Genomic DNA, 17,687 nt, shown 5'->3' with positions numbered 1-17,687 from the left:
CTGTTGTTATGTCACACGTGTGCGATGTGACATCGAACTGTCATAGAGCAAGCATGCAACACTTGCTGTGTTGCATCGGTACCAGGGTTCAACTCTCCGGTCCGTCTACATGTCTTGAGGATCAGAATGCTTAAAGACAGACTTTGTTAGAATCCCAAAATGGCCGCCACAATGGCCGACTTTGGCACCTACTCACGAGTTCGAACGCACAAATCTCTTCGTAAACAAAACAAGCGCATCTGATCTTCTTCTTTTCAAAAAACATTATAATAATGACTTAAAACTAAAGGCTCACACGGCAGTGAACCATAGCAGAGCCGAAATCTTGATGGAGGACAACAAGCCAAATCGTTTAACGAGTATATATCCAGAAATCCAAGGGAGAATCATGTGCAAGGAGGGTCATCCGAAGTGAATCTTCACAGCTGAAAAAAAAATACCAAAACAAAAAGAACAGTATCATACAAAATAAGAAATCGCATTAAGGAATTTAAATAAATGTTTTAGCAAAAAATCATTCTTTAGGCCCAAAATATCCCGTATAGATACAGGAATAGAAAAACCTGCAGCGACCAAACTGTCAAATAATATCTTTCTCGGTGCAATAAACCGAGAACAATTGATAATAATATGATCAATGTCTTCATACGATACACCACATTCACATAAATTTGAATCTTTAATGTTGATGCGATATAAATGACTATTGCAAATATAATGATTGGACATCAATCTGGAAAAAGTACAGATGAAATTTCTACTCCCAGATAAATTTTTAAACCAAGGGAAATGATTCACTTTAGGACATATGGAATGACACCATCGTCCCTTGTCATTAGAATTCCAATTCAATTGCCAACTATTAAGGGAATGATTTTTTATTTCGGGAAAATATTCAGAAGGAAATATGTCACGATTGAAAATTACACCACGGGTAACACCTAATTTTGCTAATGAATCCGCTTGTTCATTACCATGTATATTACAATGTGCAGGAACCCAAACAAATTTTATGATATATCCTTTTGAATGTAAATCAAATAAAACTTTTTTCAACATCAACACAAGGTGATGTGATTTGAAATTCAAATTGATGGTATTTAAAGCATGAAGGCTACTAAAACTATCAGAACATATAATATACAAATTTGGAGGACAATTTTTAATCATGCTACAAGCAAAGTACAAAGCAGTTAATTCTGCTATGAAAATAGAACATGCACTGATAGACAGCTTGCGGTAATAACGAGCAGACAAATGTTTTCAAATTTACCATGGCAAAACGTGATCATCGACCAACAAACGCTTCTTGTGTGCGTTTTGTTTCCTTACTCATCAACCGGTTCGATAGCCGAGTGGTAGCGTGCGAGCCTGGTGATCTCAAGGTTCTTGGTTCGAATCCGGCTGCCAACGGACACTTTTTTTAATTGTAAATCGGGTCCATGGTAGAATTGAAAACATAAATCTGTTGAGATGAAACGAAAATCAGTCTGCACAAATCAAGTGGCGTTGTGCATTTAAGTTGACCCTCAGAATAGTAATTTCAACTGCAAGCCGCCTTTCAGTGTGGAGACTGTAATTTATAAAAATGAGCTGAGAAATAATTGTATACTCCAAAACCTGCGATACTATCAATTAATGAGCCATCTGTGAAATAAAATTGCACCGGGTTAATTCCATGAAATTTTCGCTCAAATAAAAATTTTGCAAAATTAGAATGCTCAAATTTCGGTATTTGTTTTAATTCATGGAATAAAGACAAATCAATTAATGGCACATATGTGTGGATATTTAATTTGTAGTCATAAAAATCATTTGAATGTAGACGCAACATGTTAAGATTTGAGCAATGAACAAAAGAATCCAAGATTTTGCTTGAAGGATTAATTTGAAATAATGATTCCAAAATGTTTATGATTTGGTGATTATTTGCATAACAATTTACTAAAAATTTACAGTTTAATTCTTGAAAACGAATTTTGAGAGGAATAACACCAGCAAGGACTTCAATGGATTGCGTGTGAGTTGAATTCATTAATTTTAAACAGATCCGCAAACAACGATATTGTATTTTTTCAAGTTTGCTAAAGTAAGTTTGTACAGCACTACTAAAAGTAAAACAACCATATTCCATTACTGAACGGATAGTTGTCTTATAAAGCGTTATTAAATCAGAAGGATTTGCGCCCCACCAAGTACCTGTTATTGTTCGAAGAAAATTAATTCTCTTCGAACAAACTTTTTGGATGTATATGATATGAGTGTTCCAATTTAATTTATTATCAAACCATATTCCAAGGTATTTATATTCATCAATTTGCTCAATTTCTAAACCATTTAAATACAAATTAATACTTGTGGAAGAATGTTTTCTTGAAAAAATAATAAATTTAGTTTTTTGGACGGAAAATGAAAAACCATTTTCATATGCCCATGTATCTAAATTATCCAAAGCAGATTGCATAAAATGTCTAATAATTTCTCAAACTGAAATTACATTATCATCAGCAAATTGAAGCAAATAACAACCATTAGGAATAATTGAAGCAATGTCACTAGTGAATAAATTGTACAAAAATGGGCTCAAGCACGATCCCTGTGGAAGGCCAAAATAACTATGTCGAATGGTTTTAAAGGAATCATTGTAAAAAAAATGCATAATTTTGAAGGAGAATAAATTACATAAGAAATTTGAAATTAAATTTGGAATTTTCAAATTATTCATTTTATTATACAACAAATCAATAAGGACAGAATCATAGGCTCCAGAAACATCCAAAAAAGTAGAAACAACATCTTGCTTTTGATTGAATGCAAGTTGAATTTGCGATGCTAAAAGTGCAACACAATCACGGGTACCACGACCTCTTCTAAATCCATATTGTGAAGAAGAAAAAACTTTGTTATCTTCAGCCCACAGTTCAAGCCGATTCAAAATCATTCGTTCGAAAAGTTTACGCAAACATGATAACAAACTGATAGGCCTTCTGCTATCAGCTAATGAAGGATCTCTTCCAGGTTTAAGTAAACTAATTACTTTAATAAAACGCCATTCAGAAGGAATGACATTTTGAAATAAGAAGCTATTATATATCGAAAGTAAATGAAGTTTTCCTTCTTCAGGTAAATTTTTCAAAACAATAAATTTTATATTATCAATTCCAGGAGCAGTATTCTTTGTAAGAGATAAAGCCAAATTAATTTCAGCTAAAGAGAATGGACTACAAAGTTCCGGAAAATAATTATGGGATTTACTTTTGAAATTGATGGAAGGAGCTACAAAGTCTGGACATATTTTTGAAGCAAATTGATCAATCCAATTTTCCGAATATTCCAAAACAACCGGAGAAGAAGAATCATAATTCCTTAAATTGCGCGCTACAGACCACAAAGTAGATAATGATGTTTCTTTATCAAGATTTTCCACAAAATTTTTCCAATAATTTCTTTTTTTGAATTTGGTAATTCTAGTGAACTGTGCTTCAGCTTTACAATATAAAAAATAATCATTTCTAGAGCCCGAATTACGAAACCTTTTAAAAGTGTCAGATTTATTTTTCAATGCTTTAGAACACTCATCATCCCACCAAAAAGAAGGGCGTATTTTTTTAGCAGTGTGTGGAACATGTTTCTTAATTTGTGATTTACGTAAACAACTAATTAATAATTTTGAGAAATTATTGTAATTTTCAATTGGAGATTCAAAATCAACGTTATTAATTAATAACATTGACATTAAATCTGAAAATTTTGTCCAATCAACATATTTGCATAAGTCATGATCATCAACTTTGTAAGATGATTTATTTTGAGAATTATGAATAGATATTAAAATAGGTAAATGATCACTACCATTTGGATCAGCAATAGTTTTCCAAGTGGATAACATTGATAAATTATTTGAACAAAGAGATAAATCTATGCAAGAATGTTTATTAGGAGGAACAGCAATCCTAGTAAATGAACCGTCATTTAAAATATTTAAGTTTAAATCATCAATCAAATCCATGATTAAAGAACCCCTACCATCAATTTTATCACTGCCCCAAGCAAAATTGTGTGCATTGAAATCACCTAATATGAAGAAAGGAGGGGGAACTTCATTAAGAATATATTTAATTTGTGACAAAGTAAAACTTGAATTTGGAGGAATATAAAAACAAATAATAGAAAATGTATGGTTTACTGTTTTGATGGAAACTGCAATGTATTCTATTTGATTTCCAGGTTGCACCGACAAATCTAAATATTTGAACTCAATTTTATCACGAATACCAATTAAAACCCCCCCAAATGATAGATCCCTATCTTTACGTATTATATTAAAGTGCGGAATTCTAAAAAATTTTGAAGCCACCAACCAAGTTTCATTCAAACAAAACAAATCTATGTTATAATTAGTAAGTAATGCTTTCAATCGATCTATTTTCGGAATTATGCTACGACAGTTCCATTGTAAAATGTTTATCTCGTCATTTTTTATTGAAGCCATTAGGACGAGAAGAAAGAAGAAATGAGGGGACCAAATGTGTTTAGTTTATCTAAAAGAGATGCCAAAAATGGTAAAATCAATTTAATAATTTTTTTCCAAAAATCACTTAAGCCCAAACAATGAATAATCTCTTCCAAAATGTTTAAAATTGGATTACTACTAGTATCATCCGAACTTTTATCATTATTGTTTGGAGTATCATCGGAATCAATCTTTTGAAATCCTGGGATATTTTTTGTTGAAGTAGAAGCACTAAGAGGAGGAAAATGCTTGTCAAAAGAAGTAGATGGTTGGAGTTCTGAAATATGAACTGAATTATTAGATGATTTATTAAAAGTACGTTTCCTTTTGTTTGGAGGTTTATAAACATAACCGTTTGAGTTTTGATTTGATTCAGCACCATCATCATCCGGTAAGATTTCAAAAACATTGGGAGCAGAAACATCATCCGTATTTTTAATAACTTGAGCATATGATAAAAGGTTTTTGTTTCTAATTTTTTGATTGAATTTAGTTTGATTTTCCATATAAACGGTACATTCTTTCAAAGAACTGTGCTTTTGTTTACAATAAATGCACAAATCAGATTTAATACCACAATCAGAGGACGAATGAAATTCTCCACATTTGGAACATTTTTGTTTATTGGAGCAAAAACTAGAAGTATGTCCAAATAAAAGGCAACGTTCGCAATGCATGAGCTTCGGATAAAAAAGTCTCACACTGAAGATAACTTCATCAATTTTTACGTAATCCGGAAGAACAGAACCGGAGAAAGTTATTTTAATGCAATCTGAATGGGTGTATTTTGTATTATTGCCAACAAAAGTTAATTTTGACAAACGGACACAATCCAAAACCTGGACAGAAGAAATGGATTTGTTTTTGAAAAATCCTACACCACGAGCAACAACATCCTGACAGTCCAAAGATTCATCGTATATTATACCATTTATCTCGCATGATTCGCATGGAGCGTACACACGATAAGAATTGATGAAAAGTTTGGATTCCAGAAGAGCGTTCGCTTCTTCTCGGGATCCAAAAATTACCCGCAATTTATCTAAAGAAACTTTCTTAATTTCCTTAACAGTTTTGTATTTTTTATAAATCTCCGAGGAAATTAATAAAACATTGATAGGTTTCTCTTTTTTACGAAAATATATTACAAACGGGCCAGAAAAACTAGATGGATAAATCTTTACGCGAAATGGTTTGGTCAATGATGAGGTTTCAACTAATTCAACATTTTCTTTTGAACCCCCTTCACCCTCATCAGTTTCCATTATGGAAACTTAAAAGTAAAAAGGTTCACGAAAACTATAAATTGAACTGAATAAGGAAATAAATGATAAATTATACTCAAGTGTCTTGAATTGGAACAGCAACGAAAAATTGAACAGCAACTCTTGAAAAATTTCCTAAAAGGAAATTCACCACGCAAATCCACCCAAAAACGTCGAACGGGAAACGGGAACTTGGAAACGGGAAACAACAACTTGAAACGGGAGCTTGAACAACAACGACAAACGTGAACTTGAGCAACAACGGGAACCGGCTCCAACAGCAACTTCACAGGAACAACGAAACACAGCTAACAAAACGTCACACAACAAGCCAAGCAACGGAAACTTGAATTCTCCAGCAAAGAAATCCACCACGTAAATCCGCCAAATCGCAAAATCCTCGGAAAATTTTCGTCTCTGGAAAAGAAAAAAAATGACAAGTAGAAAAACCGTCTAACCTGGTCAAGGCCTACTTACCGAGTATGCATCTGATCTTCTTATTTTAAGCTTATTACAAGTGAGCAAGAACAGAATAATCATTAGCGTGGTTCAAAAAATCGTTTTTGCTCCACACCGCTTATTCGATTCCTAACCAGATTATATGCCTTCTCCCAAAATTTGAGCTCATTTGGTTGAAAATTGAGACTGCACAAGCCCGTCAAAGTTTGTATGGGAATTACTATGGGAAAACGATGTTTTTCATTCAATCCACTGTAACATTTTCCTAAGTGCCCTAGTGGGTTAGTTGACCCTTGGTACTCCTAGGCTACTCTATCAGCTACAACTTTGCCGAAGACCGCATTCAAATCGGACGCCTTATTAATTAGTTATCGATTTGTATCCAACTGGGCAAACTTTAACAGTGATCCTCCAGCTTCCCAGCAGGCAACATTGTTGCATATGGCGCCAAAGATAGCACACTGAAATCATGGCTACTATGTTTCACTGCAAAATGCAGTGATGCCCACCGAATAGTTTAACCATCATGAGTAAAGATTTCGATTCTGGATAAATATCGGTAACTAATTAATGAGGCGTCCGATTTGAATGCGGTCTTCGGCAATGTTGTAGCTGATAGAGTAGCCTAGGATTACCAAGGGTCAACTAACCCACTAGGGCACTTAGGAAAATGTTATGGTGGATTGAATGAAAAACATCGTTTTCCCATAGTAATTTCCATACAAACTTTGACGGGCTTGTGCAGTCTCAATTTTCAACCAAATGAGCTCAAATTTTGGGAGAAGGCATCCCGGATAAAAAATACAATAGAAAAACATAGGATTCTAATGTAACAGAACCATTGAGAACAATGGTCTTACAATAGAATTCAATGTTAAAATAACAATAGAAAAACAATAGAACCAAATGTTTCTAACAATAGAATCAAATGTGAATGCCCATTTCACATTGAATTGTATAGGTTGTTAAGTATCGTAACAATACAAAAAAAGACTTTTTTCCATACAACTTTTTTCACAAAACAGACAATTCTAATGTTAATGAAATGTTGTTAATGACGATACGTGGAATGAAATATACCGTAGATTTGTATGTATTTGTATTGTTTTGAACAGTTAAATATGCCAAGAACATTCTGTTTTGAACTGTAATTTTACATTGAATTCAATGGTCTGGGGATGGTTTTCTATTGTGATACAGAAGATTCTTATGTTTTCGAATTGTTGCGAACAGTGAAATGTACGGTTAACGTATTGTTTTGGGTAGTGATTTTATTACTGGTTCCACATTTAATTCAATTGTTTTGGAATTGTTTTCTAATGTGAAGCAGAACATACTGTTTGTACTGTTTTTACAATGAATTCAATGGTTTGAGTATTGTTTTCTATTGTGATACAGAAGATTCTTATGTTTTCGAATTGTATAAAACAGTAAAATGCACGGTAAACGTATTGTATTGAGTTGTGATTTTATTGCTGGTTCCACATTGGATTCAATGGTTTGGGAATTGTTTTGTGTAATACAGAAGATTTTTATGTTTCTATATTGTTCTTAACAGTGAAATGTACAGTAAACGTATTGTATTAGTAGTGACTTTATTACTGGCTCCACGTTAGATTCAATTGTTTTGGAATAGTTTTCTATTGTGATACAGAACATTTTATTTTTACGTTAAATCCAATGGTTTGGAAATTGTTTTCTATTGTGAATCAGAAAATTATTGAACTGCTTGAACAAATCCTGAACTAAGCGAAACTAAACTATCATTATGCATTTGGACTAGAAGCTTGTATATTTTAAGCTACATTTCAAAAACACAGATCGAACAAATATCAAATATTTGGATCATGTTGTAAATCGAGTAATGTTTAATTGCATTGATGGTTGAAGCTTAGGCTCCCATGCCCCACAGCCAGATAACTGGGTTTAGCAGACTAAGCATTATATGTGGCAACACTATAAGCGGCATGATGGAACCGAGCCGAGCGCGCTAAGTGTTATTAGTCCACTAATGTAGTTGCATTTAGTGGGTGATGAGGTACAAACGTATCATTACAGCGTGCTTAACCATTATTATAGCAATTAAAAATGCTCGATATACTACAACGTGAACCTATATTAGAAGATTGTTCAAAACGTTCAAATGCAAAACATGATTCTAATCCCAAGATACAATTGCGTGTCATTTTGAGATTTATTTTCCCTAAATGACTGCTAAATGATTCTTCAGATTAAGTTCATCAAATTCTACACAAGCTTCTAAGATAGAATAGTTCTTCAAATTTTCGGATCACTCATGTCAAAGTTCAAGTAATGTTTTACTGCATAAATGATTGAAGCGTAGGCTCCCATGCCCCACCAGCCAGATAACTGGGTTTAACAGACTAAGCATTATATGTGGCAACACTATAAGCGGCATGATGGAACCGAGCCGAGCGCGCTAAGTGTTATTAGTCCACTAATGTAGTTGCATTTAGTGGGTGATGAGGTACAAAAGTAACATTACAGCGTGCTTCATCATTATTGTAGCATTTGAAGAAACTTGATATACTACAGCCTCGAGAACACAGCATACAATTGCATCGACTTTGATAGTAAACCCATGGGATACTGCCAAATTGATTCAAAAGCATAATGCGCTCCAAGCTTAAAGAGTGTACCTATATTTGAAGACCTATCGAAGTGCCCATATGCATAAGATTTTTCCACCCAATCGTTCTTCGGATAATGTTCTGATCTGATTGTCGGAATTGACGTAATCCATCAGAATCAAAAACATCTTCCTGAGTATCGGAACGGATTTGACTTCCATATAAAGCAACGAAACTGTTTGCCTCTTTTGTGACATTTGATATCCGCTCTTGGATCCGCTCTTCTCGAGTTGGTCCTGTCTTCTTCAACCTCACCTTGAACTTACCACCATCCAAAGTGAATCCGTTATCCCATCCCAGTCAATGCCGTCAGGCATACTGCAACGATCGACCGAATGCCCATCGCAATTCCGTTCACCGTTGGATTTTCCTAGCCCCACTGTACGAATGGCTTCGTGCTTGCAAGCTGGCGACACATTCGACTGCACCGGTGGATCCAGATCCAGAATCGCCTAAAATATTTTTATAATTTGGATCTATTTATTTCGAAAACGGCAGCTTGCGTGGCAGCCTGCTAGTTACTTACTTTTGCTCAGGTCAGAGAAAGGCAAACGGCAATTTATCCAACGAAAGGAACGGCACTTTCACGTTCACTTTTTTCGGGTTTGGGGGTGGTTGTTTGACAGCGGAACCACCGCTTCCTTCCAAATGGAATTTGATGTTTTTTATTTACTGCACGGCACTGCGGTCACTATTTCACTAGAATTTTTCATTTTCATTAAATTATTTGCAACCCAGCACAGAAACAACAAACGCGGCGAAAAAATTGCACACTGAATTGACGGCAGCCAAAAGAGCAACATAAAAAAAACACACACACGCTTAAAAATGTTACACTGAAAAATGTGTATGAGTAACACATTTTCGAGCCAAAGTAAAAACAATTGAATCTAATGTTAATCAATTGTATGCCATTAAAAAATACTGTAACAATGAAATCTATTGTAAATCTATAGTAAAGAGTCAAATTTAAAAAAGTATTTTACAATACATTAACAATAGAAAACATTGTTAACATAGGAATCTATTGGTTTTCTATAGTTTTTCCAATAGACTCAATGGTTCATTTTTATACGGGATATAATCTGGTAAGGAATCGAATAAGCGGTGTGGAGCAAAAACGATTTTTTGAACCACGCTAATAATCATATGCACTGTTGTTTGAGGCTTGCTTCTTGAGATTTGTGCGTTTGAAGTTCTGATGCACGTTTGTCCTTGGTGGCATTCATGCACCAATGAGCTTTCACACGAATAGTTGATTGATTGATTGATTTGTCTTTATTTTGAGAATTTCAGCCCTTGGCTGGTTCGTCTCTCGTACGAATAGTGCTGAAAATGTCAGTTCGACATAAATATCTAAATTGAACCACATCCAGCTCATTTTAGAAGCTCAATCTGAGAATATGGTATATGAAAAACTTGTGCGGCTAGATCAGTTCTACAAGAAAGTCACGTTAAACCACTCTTTTTTTAATATTTAGGGTAAATGTCACGGATTACCTTCGAAAAATGCCAATGGATCATTGAAGCCGCTACTCACTGCATCAAAACAAAAGCGCCACCGTATATGGACGATAACACAGTGACAGCAGTCAAGTTACGTCAAATACACAAGGCTACGGTGGCGCTATCTGTTCATTTCATAGCGGCCGTTTTAGTTATTTTAGTGATCCATTGATATTCACCATGAATATCATTGGCATTTTTTGAAGGTAGACCGCGACATTTTTTCTATCACTTCCACTGCCCTTGCCTTGCGTTAAACGCAATAGGCCATATAAATAAAGTTAAGTAAATACTCTTTACTAAATTACTCGTAAATTCGGTTTTGAACTGAACACATAATAACATATGATCGATTTCACTTCATCAATTCTCTCTTCTTCAAATTAAAGTGAAAAGATGTTAGTTTTATTGAATTTTTTAACGCCTGGACGCAAGATTTCACCGCAACCTAGCGTTTTATGGCCCAAAAGTGCAATCATACTTGCTCATTGTCACTTTAGCTTGAAGAAGAGAGAGTCGATGAAGAGAAATCGATCATGATTGTTACTTACGCCCTTACTGTGGATTTACCAGCTACTTGTATTCCACCGCGGTTACTTAGGTAGTCGTTTTATAAAAAGAGGGACTTTAAAATGAGCTCTAACACTTTTAGTAAATGCGCGAGTCCTGTTGCCTCCAGCTAACATTCAACATTTCTTCCTTTAGGAAGTACTCCATGAGTTCTGCAAAAAAAAATCATGAAAGTTGTACCTACAACTTCTGTTAAAATGCTTCGTTTGGCTAATATTGCCGTTAACATATCAGGGATTCTATTGTATACTCTTCCGGGGATCCGAGTGATGCTTCCAGGAAGTAACATTTTGAAACATTTCTTCACAGATTCCATAGAAGATTCTTCTGTGGATTCTACTACTACTATACTAAGGAAATCTGTAGGAAATTTCTTATGGGATCCCATCAGAGAGTCTTTCATGAGCAGTTTTTTTTAATTCGCTGAAATTTACAGTGTTGTACTTACTCTTCAGAATTTTATATGAATGTTAACTATAGCTCCTCCAAAATTCTGTACAGAAGCGGATAGGCACAATGTCATTGTTTTTCAATAATTTTCTCCTTGACTTCTGCCAAAGGGATCAAATTTAAGGGATCTGGCAGAAATATATTATGTTTCCAGTTCAAAACCGAATTAGCGACATTTTTTCTTTTACTTCCGCTGCTTTTGCCTTGCGTTAAACACAATGTCGGAAGTGGGGCGCTGTATTGTACACCTGGTGCACTAAACAGCGCCCCACTTCCGACATAGTGTTTAACGCAATGCAAAAGCAGCGGAAGTAAAAGAAAAAATGTCGCTAATTCGGTTTTGAACTTGAAACATAATATGAAGAGTTCCACTAAGAATGTCACCAGAATCCCTCCAGAAACTGACACATTTTTTTTTTCAAACGTGAAAATCTCTTAGCCGTAAGTAACTTCTACGGGTTTCTGAGTTCGCCAGGAATTCCGATTTTCCTAACAAGACTCAAAAAGTCCATTGTGAAATCTTGCAGAAATCTGATAATTTCGCCTAAGAAGTATATTCTGATTTCTTCTACTTGAATTTATCAAGATCCAACAGAAACTACTAAAATTCCTGAGAGGCTGCCTTTCTGAAAACATTCAACCGGCAACTCTGTTAAATAATGTTGCTATCATTCTATTCAAGACTTGCTTGACACTTATGAAGTACAGATAGACACCATAAAGATTTTTCCCGGTGCCTTTTACAATTTCCCATGTTTTTCCCGTATTTTCCCGGTGGTTTCGAATTCCCGGTTTTCCCGTATTTCCCGGATGGATGGACACCATGCAGTTACATTCACTTGCTGTTTACTCGCTTCAGAAACATCGTATAAAAAATCAATGTATGGAACACATTTTCATTTTCGTTTTACCTAAAACTTTGCAGAACAATGTACTAGCGTAGCATCAATAATTAAGTCAACTGAAGGCAGCAAACGCAACTCTCCACGGCGTAAATGTAATTGACATTCACGGCGTGTAGAGTTGCCTTCACAGCTTCACAGCTCGCTCACGACTTTGATAGCATGCTTCTGAATTGAGATATTGTGCGTTGCATGAAAAACACATTTATGGCGACTACTTCTCCGGGCCTTGAAAGATGGAACACACCAAAATTTTTGAAATGCTTCGCCAAAAATCAGCAAAAGAAATTGCTGAATTTCAGCTACATTTTTGCTGAATTTCAGCACAACTTTGCTGATCAACTGTCAAAATTGCTGGATGGTTCAGCAAGTTGAAACATAATTCTGGCGTTCGATTTGATTAGGTCCTATCAACATAGGAATCACAGCAAACATACGACCTATTCAAATCGAACGCCAGAATTGCTTATACTCAGTAATTTGTATTGCTAATGCAATCAGCACGCCAAAAATCAGCAAAGTTTGCTGATTACCAGCAAAAATATTTTGCAGTGAAGAAATTCAATCGCAGTGCAAATACCACGTGTAGTCGCAGCAGTCATCACATCACCCAACCACGTGGTGAACTTTTTTCATGAAATATAAAAGAGCACTATGATGGAAAATTTGAAAACCAGGTCTGTTGCCTTAGGCGACTATCTCGCGCGTATCTTTTGCCGTTTTTCTTTATTATGCAGTTCCAACCTGGGTTGGAACTGGATCAGATCACAGTTTCAACCCCAACCCGACTTCGGTTTCGCTTGTACTAAAGTTTGTTTGACGTTGTTTGTTTACACATTTTCCGCCAATCCAGTTCCAACCCAGGTTAAAGAAGAAAAACAGCATTTGACTGCGACCCATCCCTGGTTTTGACAATTGAATTGACTTTAATATGAAAACGGCTACTGAAGTGACCAGATGGAATACAAGTAGCCGGTTAATCCACAATATTTAAACTAAATCTAGATTTTTTATCCGAGATCGATTCATGGAGTTATGAGGATATGAGTGTAGAATTAGCATCTAAGTTAAAATACACAAAAATAAAAACAAAAAAAAAGTTATGAGGATATATTATTTAAATAAAATTCTGTAACAAATTTTGAAAACGACGTATAATCAATGCAACACCATTGTTTATACGTCGTTTTCAAAATTTGTTACTGAATTTTGGATTTTTAGAATCATAGCCACCCTATGTTCGAACGGTGTATCCCTCGGTCTGTCGCAAGACGCAACATCTAGCAGTGCTAACGATTTGCATGAAACATGTTTCAAAAGAATTTTATGTTATTACCATTTTTATCAACAAACTCTTAGTTTTAAACCAAAACAAATATTTCAAAATTTAAGGAACATTTTTATCAAAATTCTCATTCTTAAACTCCACACAAATAGCTTGTTTTTCACAGAGACTATCAAAATTTCATAAAGCAAAGAAGTTGCTTCTTCCACAAACCATCTGGCAGCCCTTCCCGCCGACCAATCAGCGTCGACCACATCCACCCATGACGTCACCGAGGGTGGTGGGCTGATCTCCCCGCAGATGCTTCATTCGTTCGCAAGCTTTCACAGAGGTTTCATCAGATTTTCTTTCTGACCGTCGTAGAAAACCTGAATCGCACAGTCCGTGACCAGATCAAAACCCGCGGTGCGATGAACCAGTTCCAACATTACCAGAACGCAATTCCCAGTGGAAGGATCAACAGCAACACCCGCCTGCGGAAGTAGTTTTTATCTGAAGATGATGTTACAAGTTTATCAGTGAATCAAAGTGGAGCAAAAAGTTTTTCGATATAAGGAAATTTCTGGAACAAAGGCAGCGGTTTCCATATCCGAGGTGCCAGAATGAGTGCCCCAATCGTCATCACCGTACCGACCAAGTACATCCCGATCAATTTGGCCCCGTTGGCCATCAAGACCGAATCCAGGTCGGCGTCCCTGTCGGACGCGGACGAGTCCACCTCGTCGATGGATGAGTTCCTGGTGCGCGGCAAGAAACGCCGCCTGGACCATCTGACATGGGAGGAGAAACTTCAGAGGAAGTAAGTGTTGTGCGGCTGCTTCATTAATATTCGATGGATTTTCCGTTGTGGGCGTGGGAATCCCCACGGTGATAACCTTCGATGACTGCGGCTAATGGCGCAGCAGCGTTCTGGAAGTTTCAACATTTGCGCTGGTGACGTGTCAGCTTATGATGTTGCTGCAATGTACGCTAGAGTGGCCCAAAAGCTTATACATTAGACCGGTCCAAAACGCAGGAAATTTAAAAATCAAAACCTTGGAACAGTAAAAATGTAGGGCATTTGGCATCATTGAGTCGACATAACGAATCAGTAAAATGACAGATCTAACTATCGCGAAAACAAAACGACAAGGCAAGCGAAATCCTTGACGGATTTTTAGACGAACGGACGTGTTAAAGAAGGCGCTGCGTGCCTGTGAGTGTGCAATTGTACAGTGATTCTTGAATCACATGTGTGTCATAAGTATTAGACCGTCAGAAGTTGAACTTTTAAACAGAAGTTTGATAACCATTAGGTGTTGTCCATGAACTACGTACTTATTTTTCATCTCAAAACATTCGAAATTTGTGTAGACCGTAGGCTTTGACAAATGGAATGCTACTGGGGATCGTTCAGAACATGCTGCAAGGTTTGAAATATCCAGGGGGAATAACACTTCCTTTGCTAACCAGAAAAATCCGCATTTATCTGTTGCTAACCGTCGTTAATCGCATCAGTTAGGAACGGATAAATGCGGATTTTCCGGTTAGAGAAGGATATGTTATTCCCCTTGGAAATTCCTAACATTCGTATAAGCCCAAATTACTCTTAATACCTAGTGAAATATAAAAAAACACATATGTAACATTCGTTTTCCCCAATTCCAGGAAATTGAAGAACCGTGTCGCCGCACAAACTTCACGCGACCGGAAGAAAGCCAAAATGGAAGAAATGGAACAAACCATCCAACAGCAGACAGACCAAATAAGCGAACTGCAACTGAAATGCGCCTCGCTCCAAGCGGAAAAGGACACCTACTACAGTAAATGTCTCGAGCTGGAAAGCCGCCAGGAGGAGCTAGAGCGACGGCTCAACGATCTCCAGCAGCACCTACAGTTGGCCACAGCCACCACCGCCAACAAGTCGGAACCCCAATCGACCCCAGTAGCCTCACACAGTGTTGGCTCTGCTTCCACCCTACTAGGATCAGCAGCATCCGCCCAAACCCCTCAGCAGCAGGGATCTTTTTCAATGGAAGCACAGACGACACTGAGTCAGGACAGGACGACGGGCCCGAAGACCGACGAAGAAAAGGTAGCAACGCTGTGGAAGATAGTTGCTCTCTGCCTGCTCTACAGGACATGCTCGAAGAATTCGACGTGTCCAAGCTGGAAGAGCTCGCCGAAAGCCTCCTCGCTAATGTCACAAGCGAGCTGGAAGGAGCTGATGCGGGAAGCATCCCGGTTGATGCCCAAGGCTCAAGCCCCAGCGGCGGAATGCCTGGACCAGTGGTGGGGACCCCATCAGAACGGCTGGAATCCAGCGAAGAAACTGATCAAGGAAGCAGCCTGAACATCCTGAACACCCACAACTACTCCAAGTCACCCTTTCATGCGGAGAAACCGCACAGCACTGGCCAACAGCAATCTAACATTGGCCTCCCAGCGTCAACGATCCTCGGAACCTACGACAACGAAAGCACCTGTATCACAATCATCCTCAACGACGACGACGAGGAACTTCCACTGGAGGAGGAAATCATTTGCGAAGAAGCCGGAGAAGACTTCTTCAGCCACCATGACCAAGGCGACTTCAAAGTCAAACTGGAACCGGTTCGGGAACTTCTCTCACCCATCCCGAGCACCTGTTCCAACTACTCTTCTTCGGATGACCTGAAACCGACCGCCACGGAGGAGGACGTTTTCAAGTGTCCCCTGACGCCGAGTTCCTTCGTGTCGGACGGTGGCTACGAATCGTTGGGTTCGCCCAACCACGTTTCTACGGACTTCAACTTGACCGCCAGTTCGTGGGACGGATTTTGGAATCTGGATCTGTTTCCCATTCTAACGGATATGAACTAAGAATGCAAATTAGTACCCAGTTTTGTTTTGTAAATATTTTCCGTTCCTTCAGTGATGTACAAATTCAGCATAAATGAGTCGTTAGGTTCCTAAGAGTTCGATAAGTTTTAAGGCTTCGTGAGATAAGTAGGTTAAGGTCAGATTGCTGTAAATAGTAGACACTTACTAAGAGTTAGATTGTTATTTATCTTAATATTCTCTCTGTTTAGAGATAGCTATTTAATTCTACCAATGCTGTGTAGTTGTCCCCCTAGTTGATAGATTTATTGTTTTATTTTGTGCACAAAATAAATGTAGATTGCTATCATTAATCATGATCTTTAGGTGAAGATAGTCGTAAAATACGAAATGATGGTTCATGATTATTATTGCATATTTTGAGAGTTTCATCTTCACATCACTCATTGAAAGGATGACTTTGGAAAAAAATATACTAAAAAAAAATAACACACCATTTCGAACCTGTAGTTCTCTACATACATAGATGACCGAAGTCCAACGCTATCAATTCATTATTTCACTGCTCCCAAGCAATCCACACTACTATCAGAGAAGCAATTTCTCTGTCCAGTTGTGCGAAAAATATAACAGGATGTACAGTATCGGACAATAAAAATGCACCAAAGCCGTTTTCCCATACAAACTAGTCAACTTTGGATTGACATATATCAGTTATGTCTCAACCGATTGTTTTCATTTTTCTGTGGCGAACTACAAAACATTTCAATTTTCAAAAACTATTGAAAAAGTCCAGTGATAACTATTGATACAAAAGTTACAGATAGGTTGAATTTTGACAATAAAAATGCACCAAGACAAAAATTATGTAGCCAAAAATGCTGAAGTCAAATCACTATGGTGTCTTCGGCAAATATGTTTCTTGTGTGATGACCAATAAATTAGCTGTGTTCAAGATTTTCTGAGGAAAATAAAAAAAAAGCAAACACTCCTCAAATTTGCGGTCTACTGTAACAGTCAATCCAAAACTTTCATTTTAATTTATTTTTTTTTCAGAAATTCCTCCAGAATTCAAGCGAAGGTTGTTCCTGCAATTACCCTAAACTGGATACCTTACCTAGTTCAAACCCCAAAAAATTTACTAAAGTTACAACATTTCTCATTTTTTCAAATTTTAAAACCGTCGTAGCTTTTGAACCAATACACCAATTTGCAACCTTTTTTTTCCAAATGAAAAGATAATTAGTTTTAGACATTGGAAAAAATACCGCAAAAAAATAGTAAACT

At 36.9% G+C, this 17,687-nt stretch overlaps 1 protein-coding gene across 1 annotated transcript; it reads left to right on the top strand.

Annotated features, from left to right (window-relative positions):
• The first annotated feature begins 13,891 nt into the window (after positions 1-13,891).
• On the top strand, positions 13,892-16,896 carry LOC109407580 (uncharacterized). Its single transcript, XM_019680672.3, is given in 3 exon segments — positions 13,892-14,400; positions 15,249-15,462; positions 15,465-16,896. Coding segments are annotated over 3 exon segments (1,389 nt in total). The 5' UTR covers positions 13,892-14,203; the 3' UTR covers positions 16,443-16,896.
• Positions 16,897-17,687: the final 791 nt, after the last annotated feature.

The sequence above is a fragment of the Aedes albopictus genome, chromosome 3 (assembly GCF_035046485.1).
Source record: "Aedes albopictus strain Foshan chromosome 3, AalbF5, whole genome shotgun sequence".
NCBI classification, from domain to species: domain Eukaryota; kingdom Metazoa; phylum Arthropoda; class Insecta; order Diptera; family Culicidae; genus Aedes; species Aedes albopictus.
This window is presented reverse-complemented; position numbering and strand designations above follow the sequence as displayed.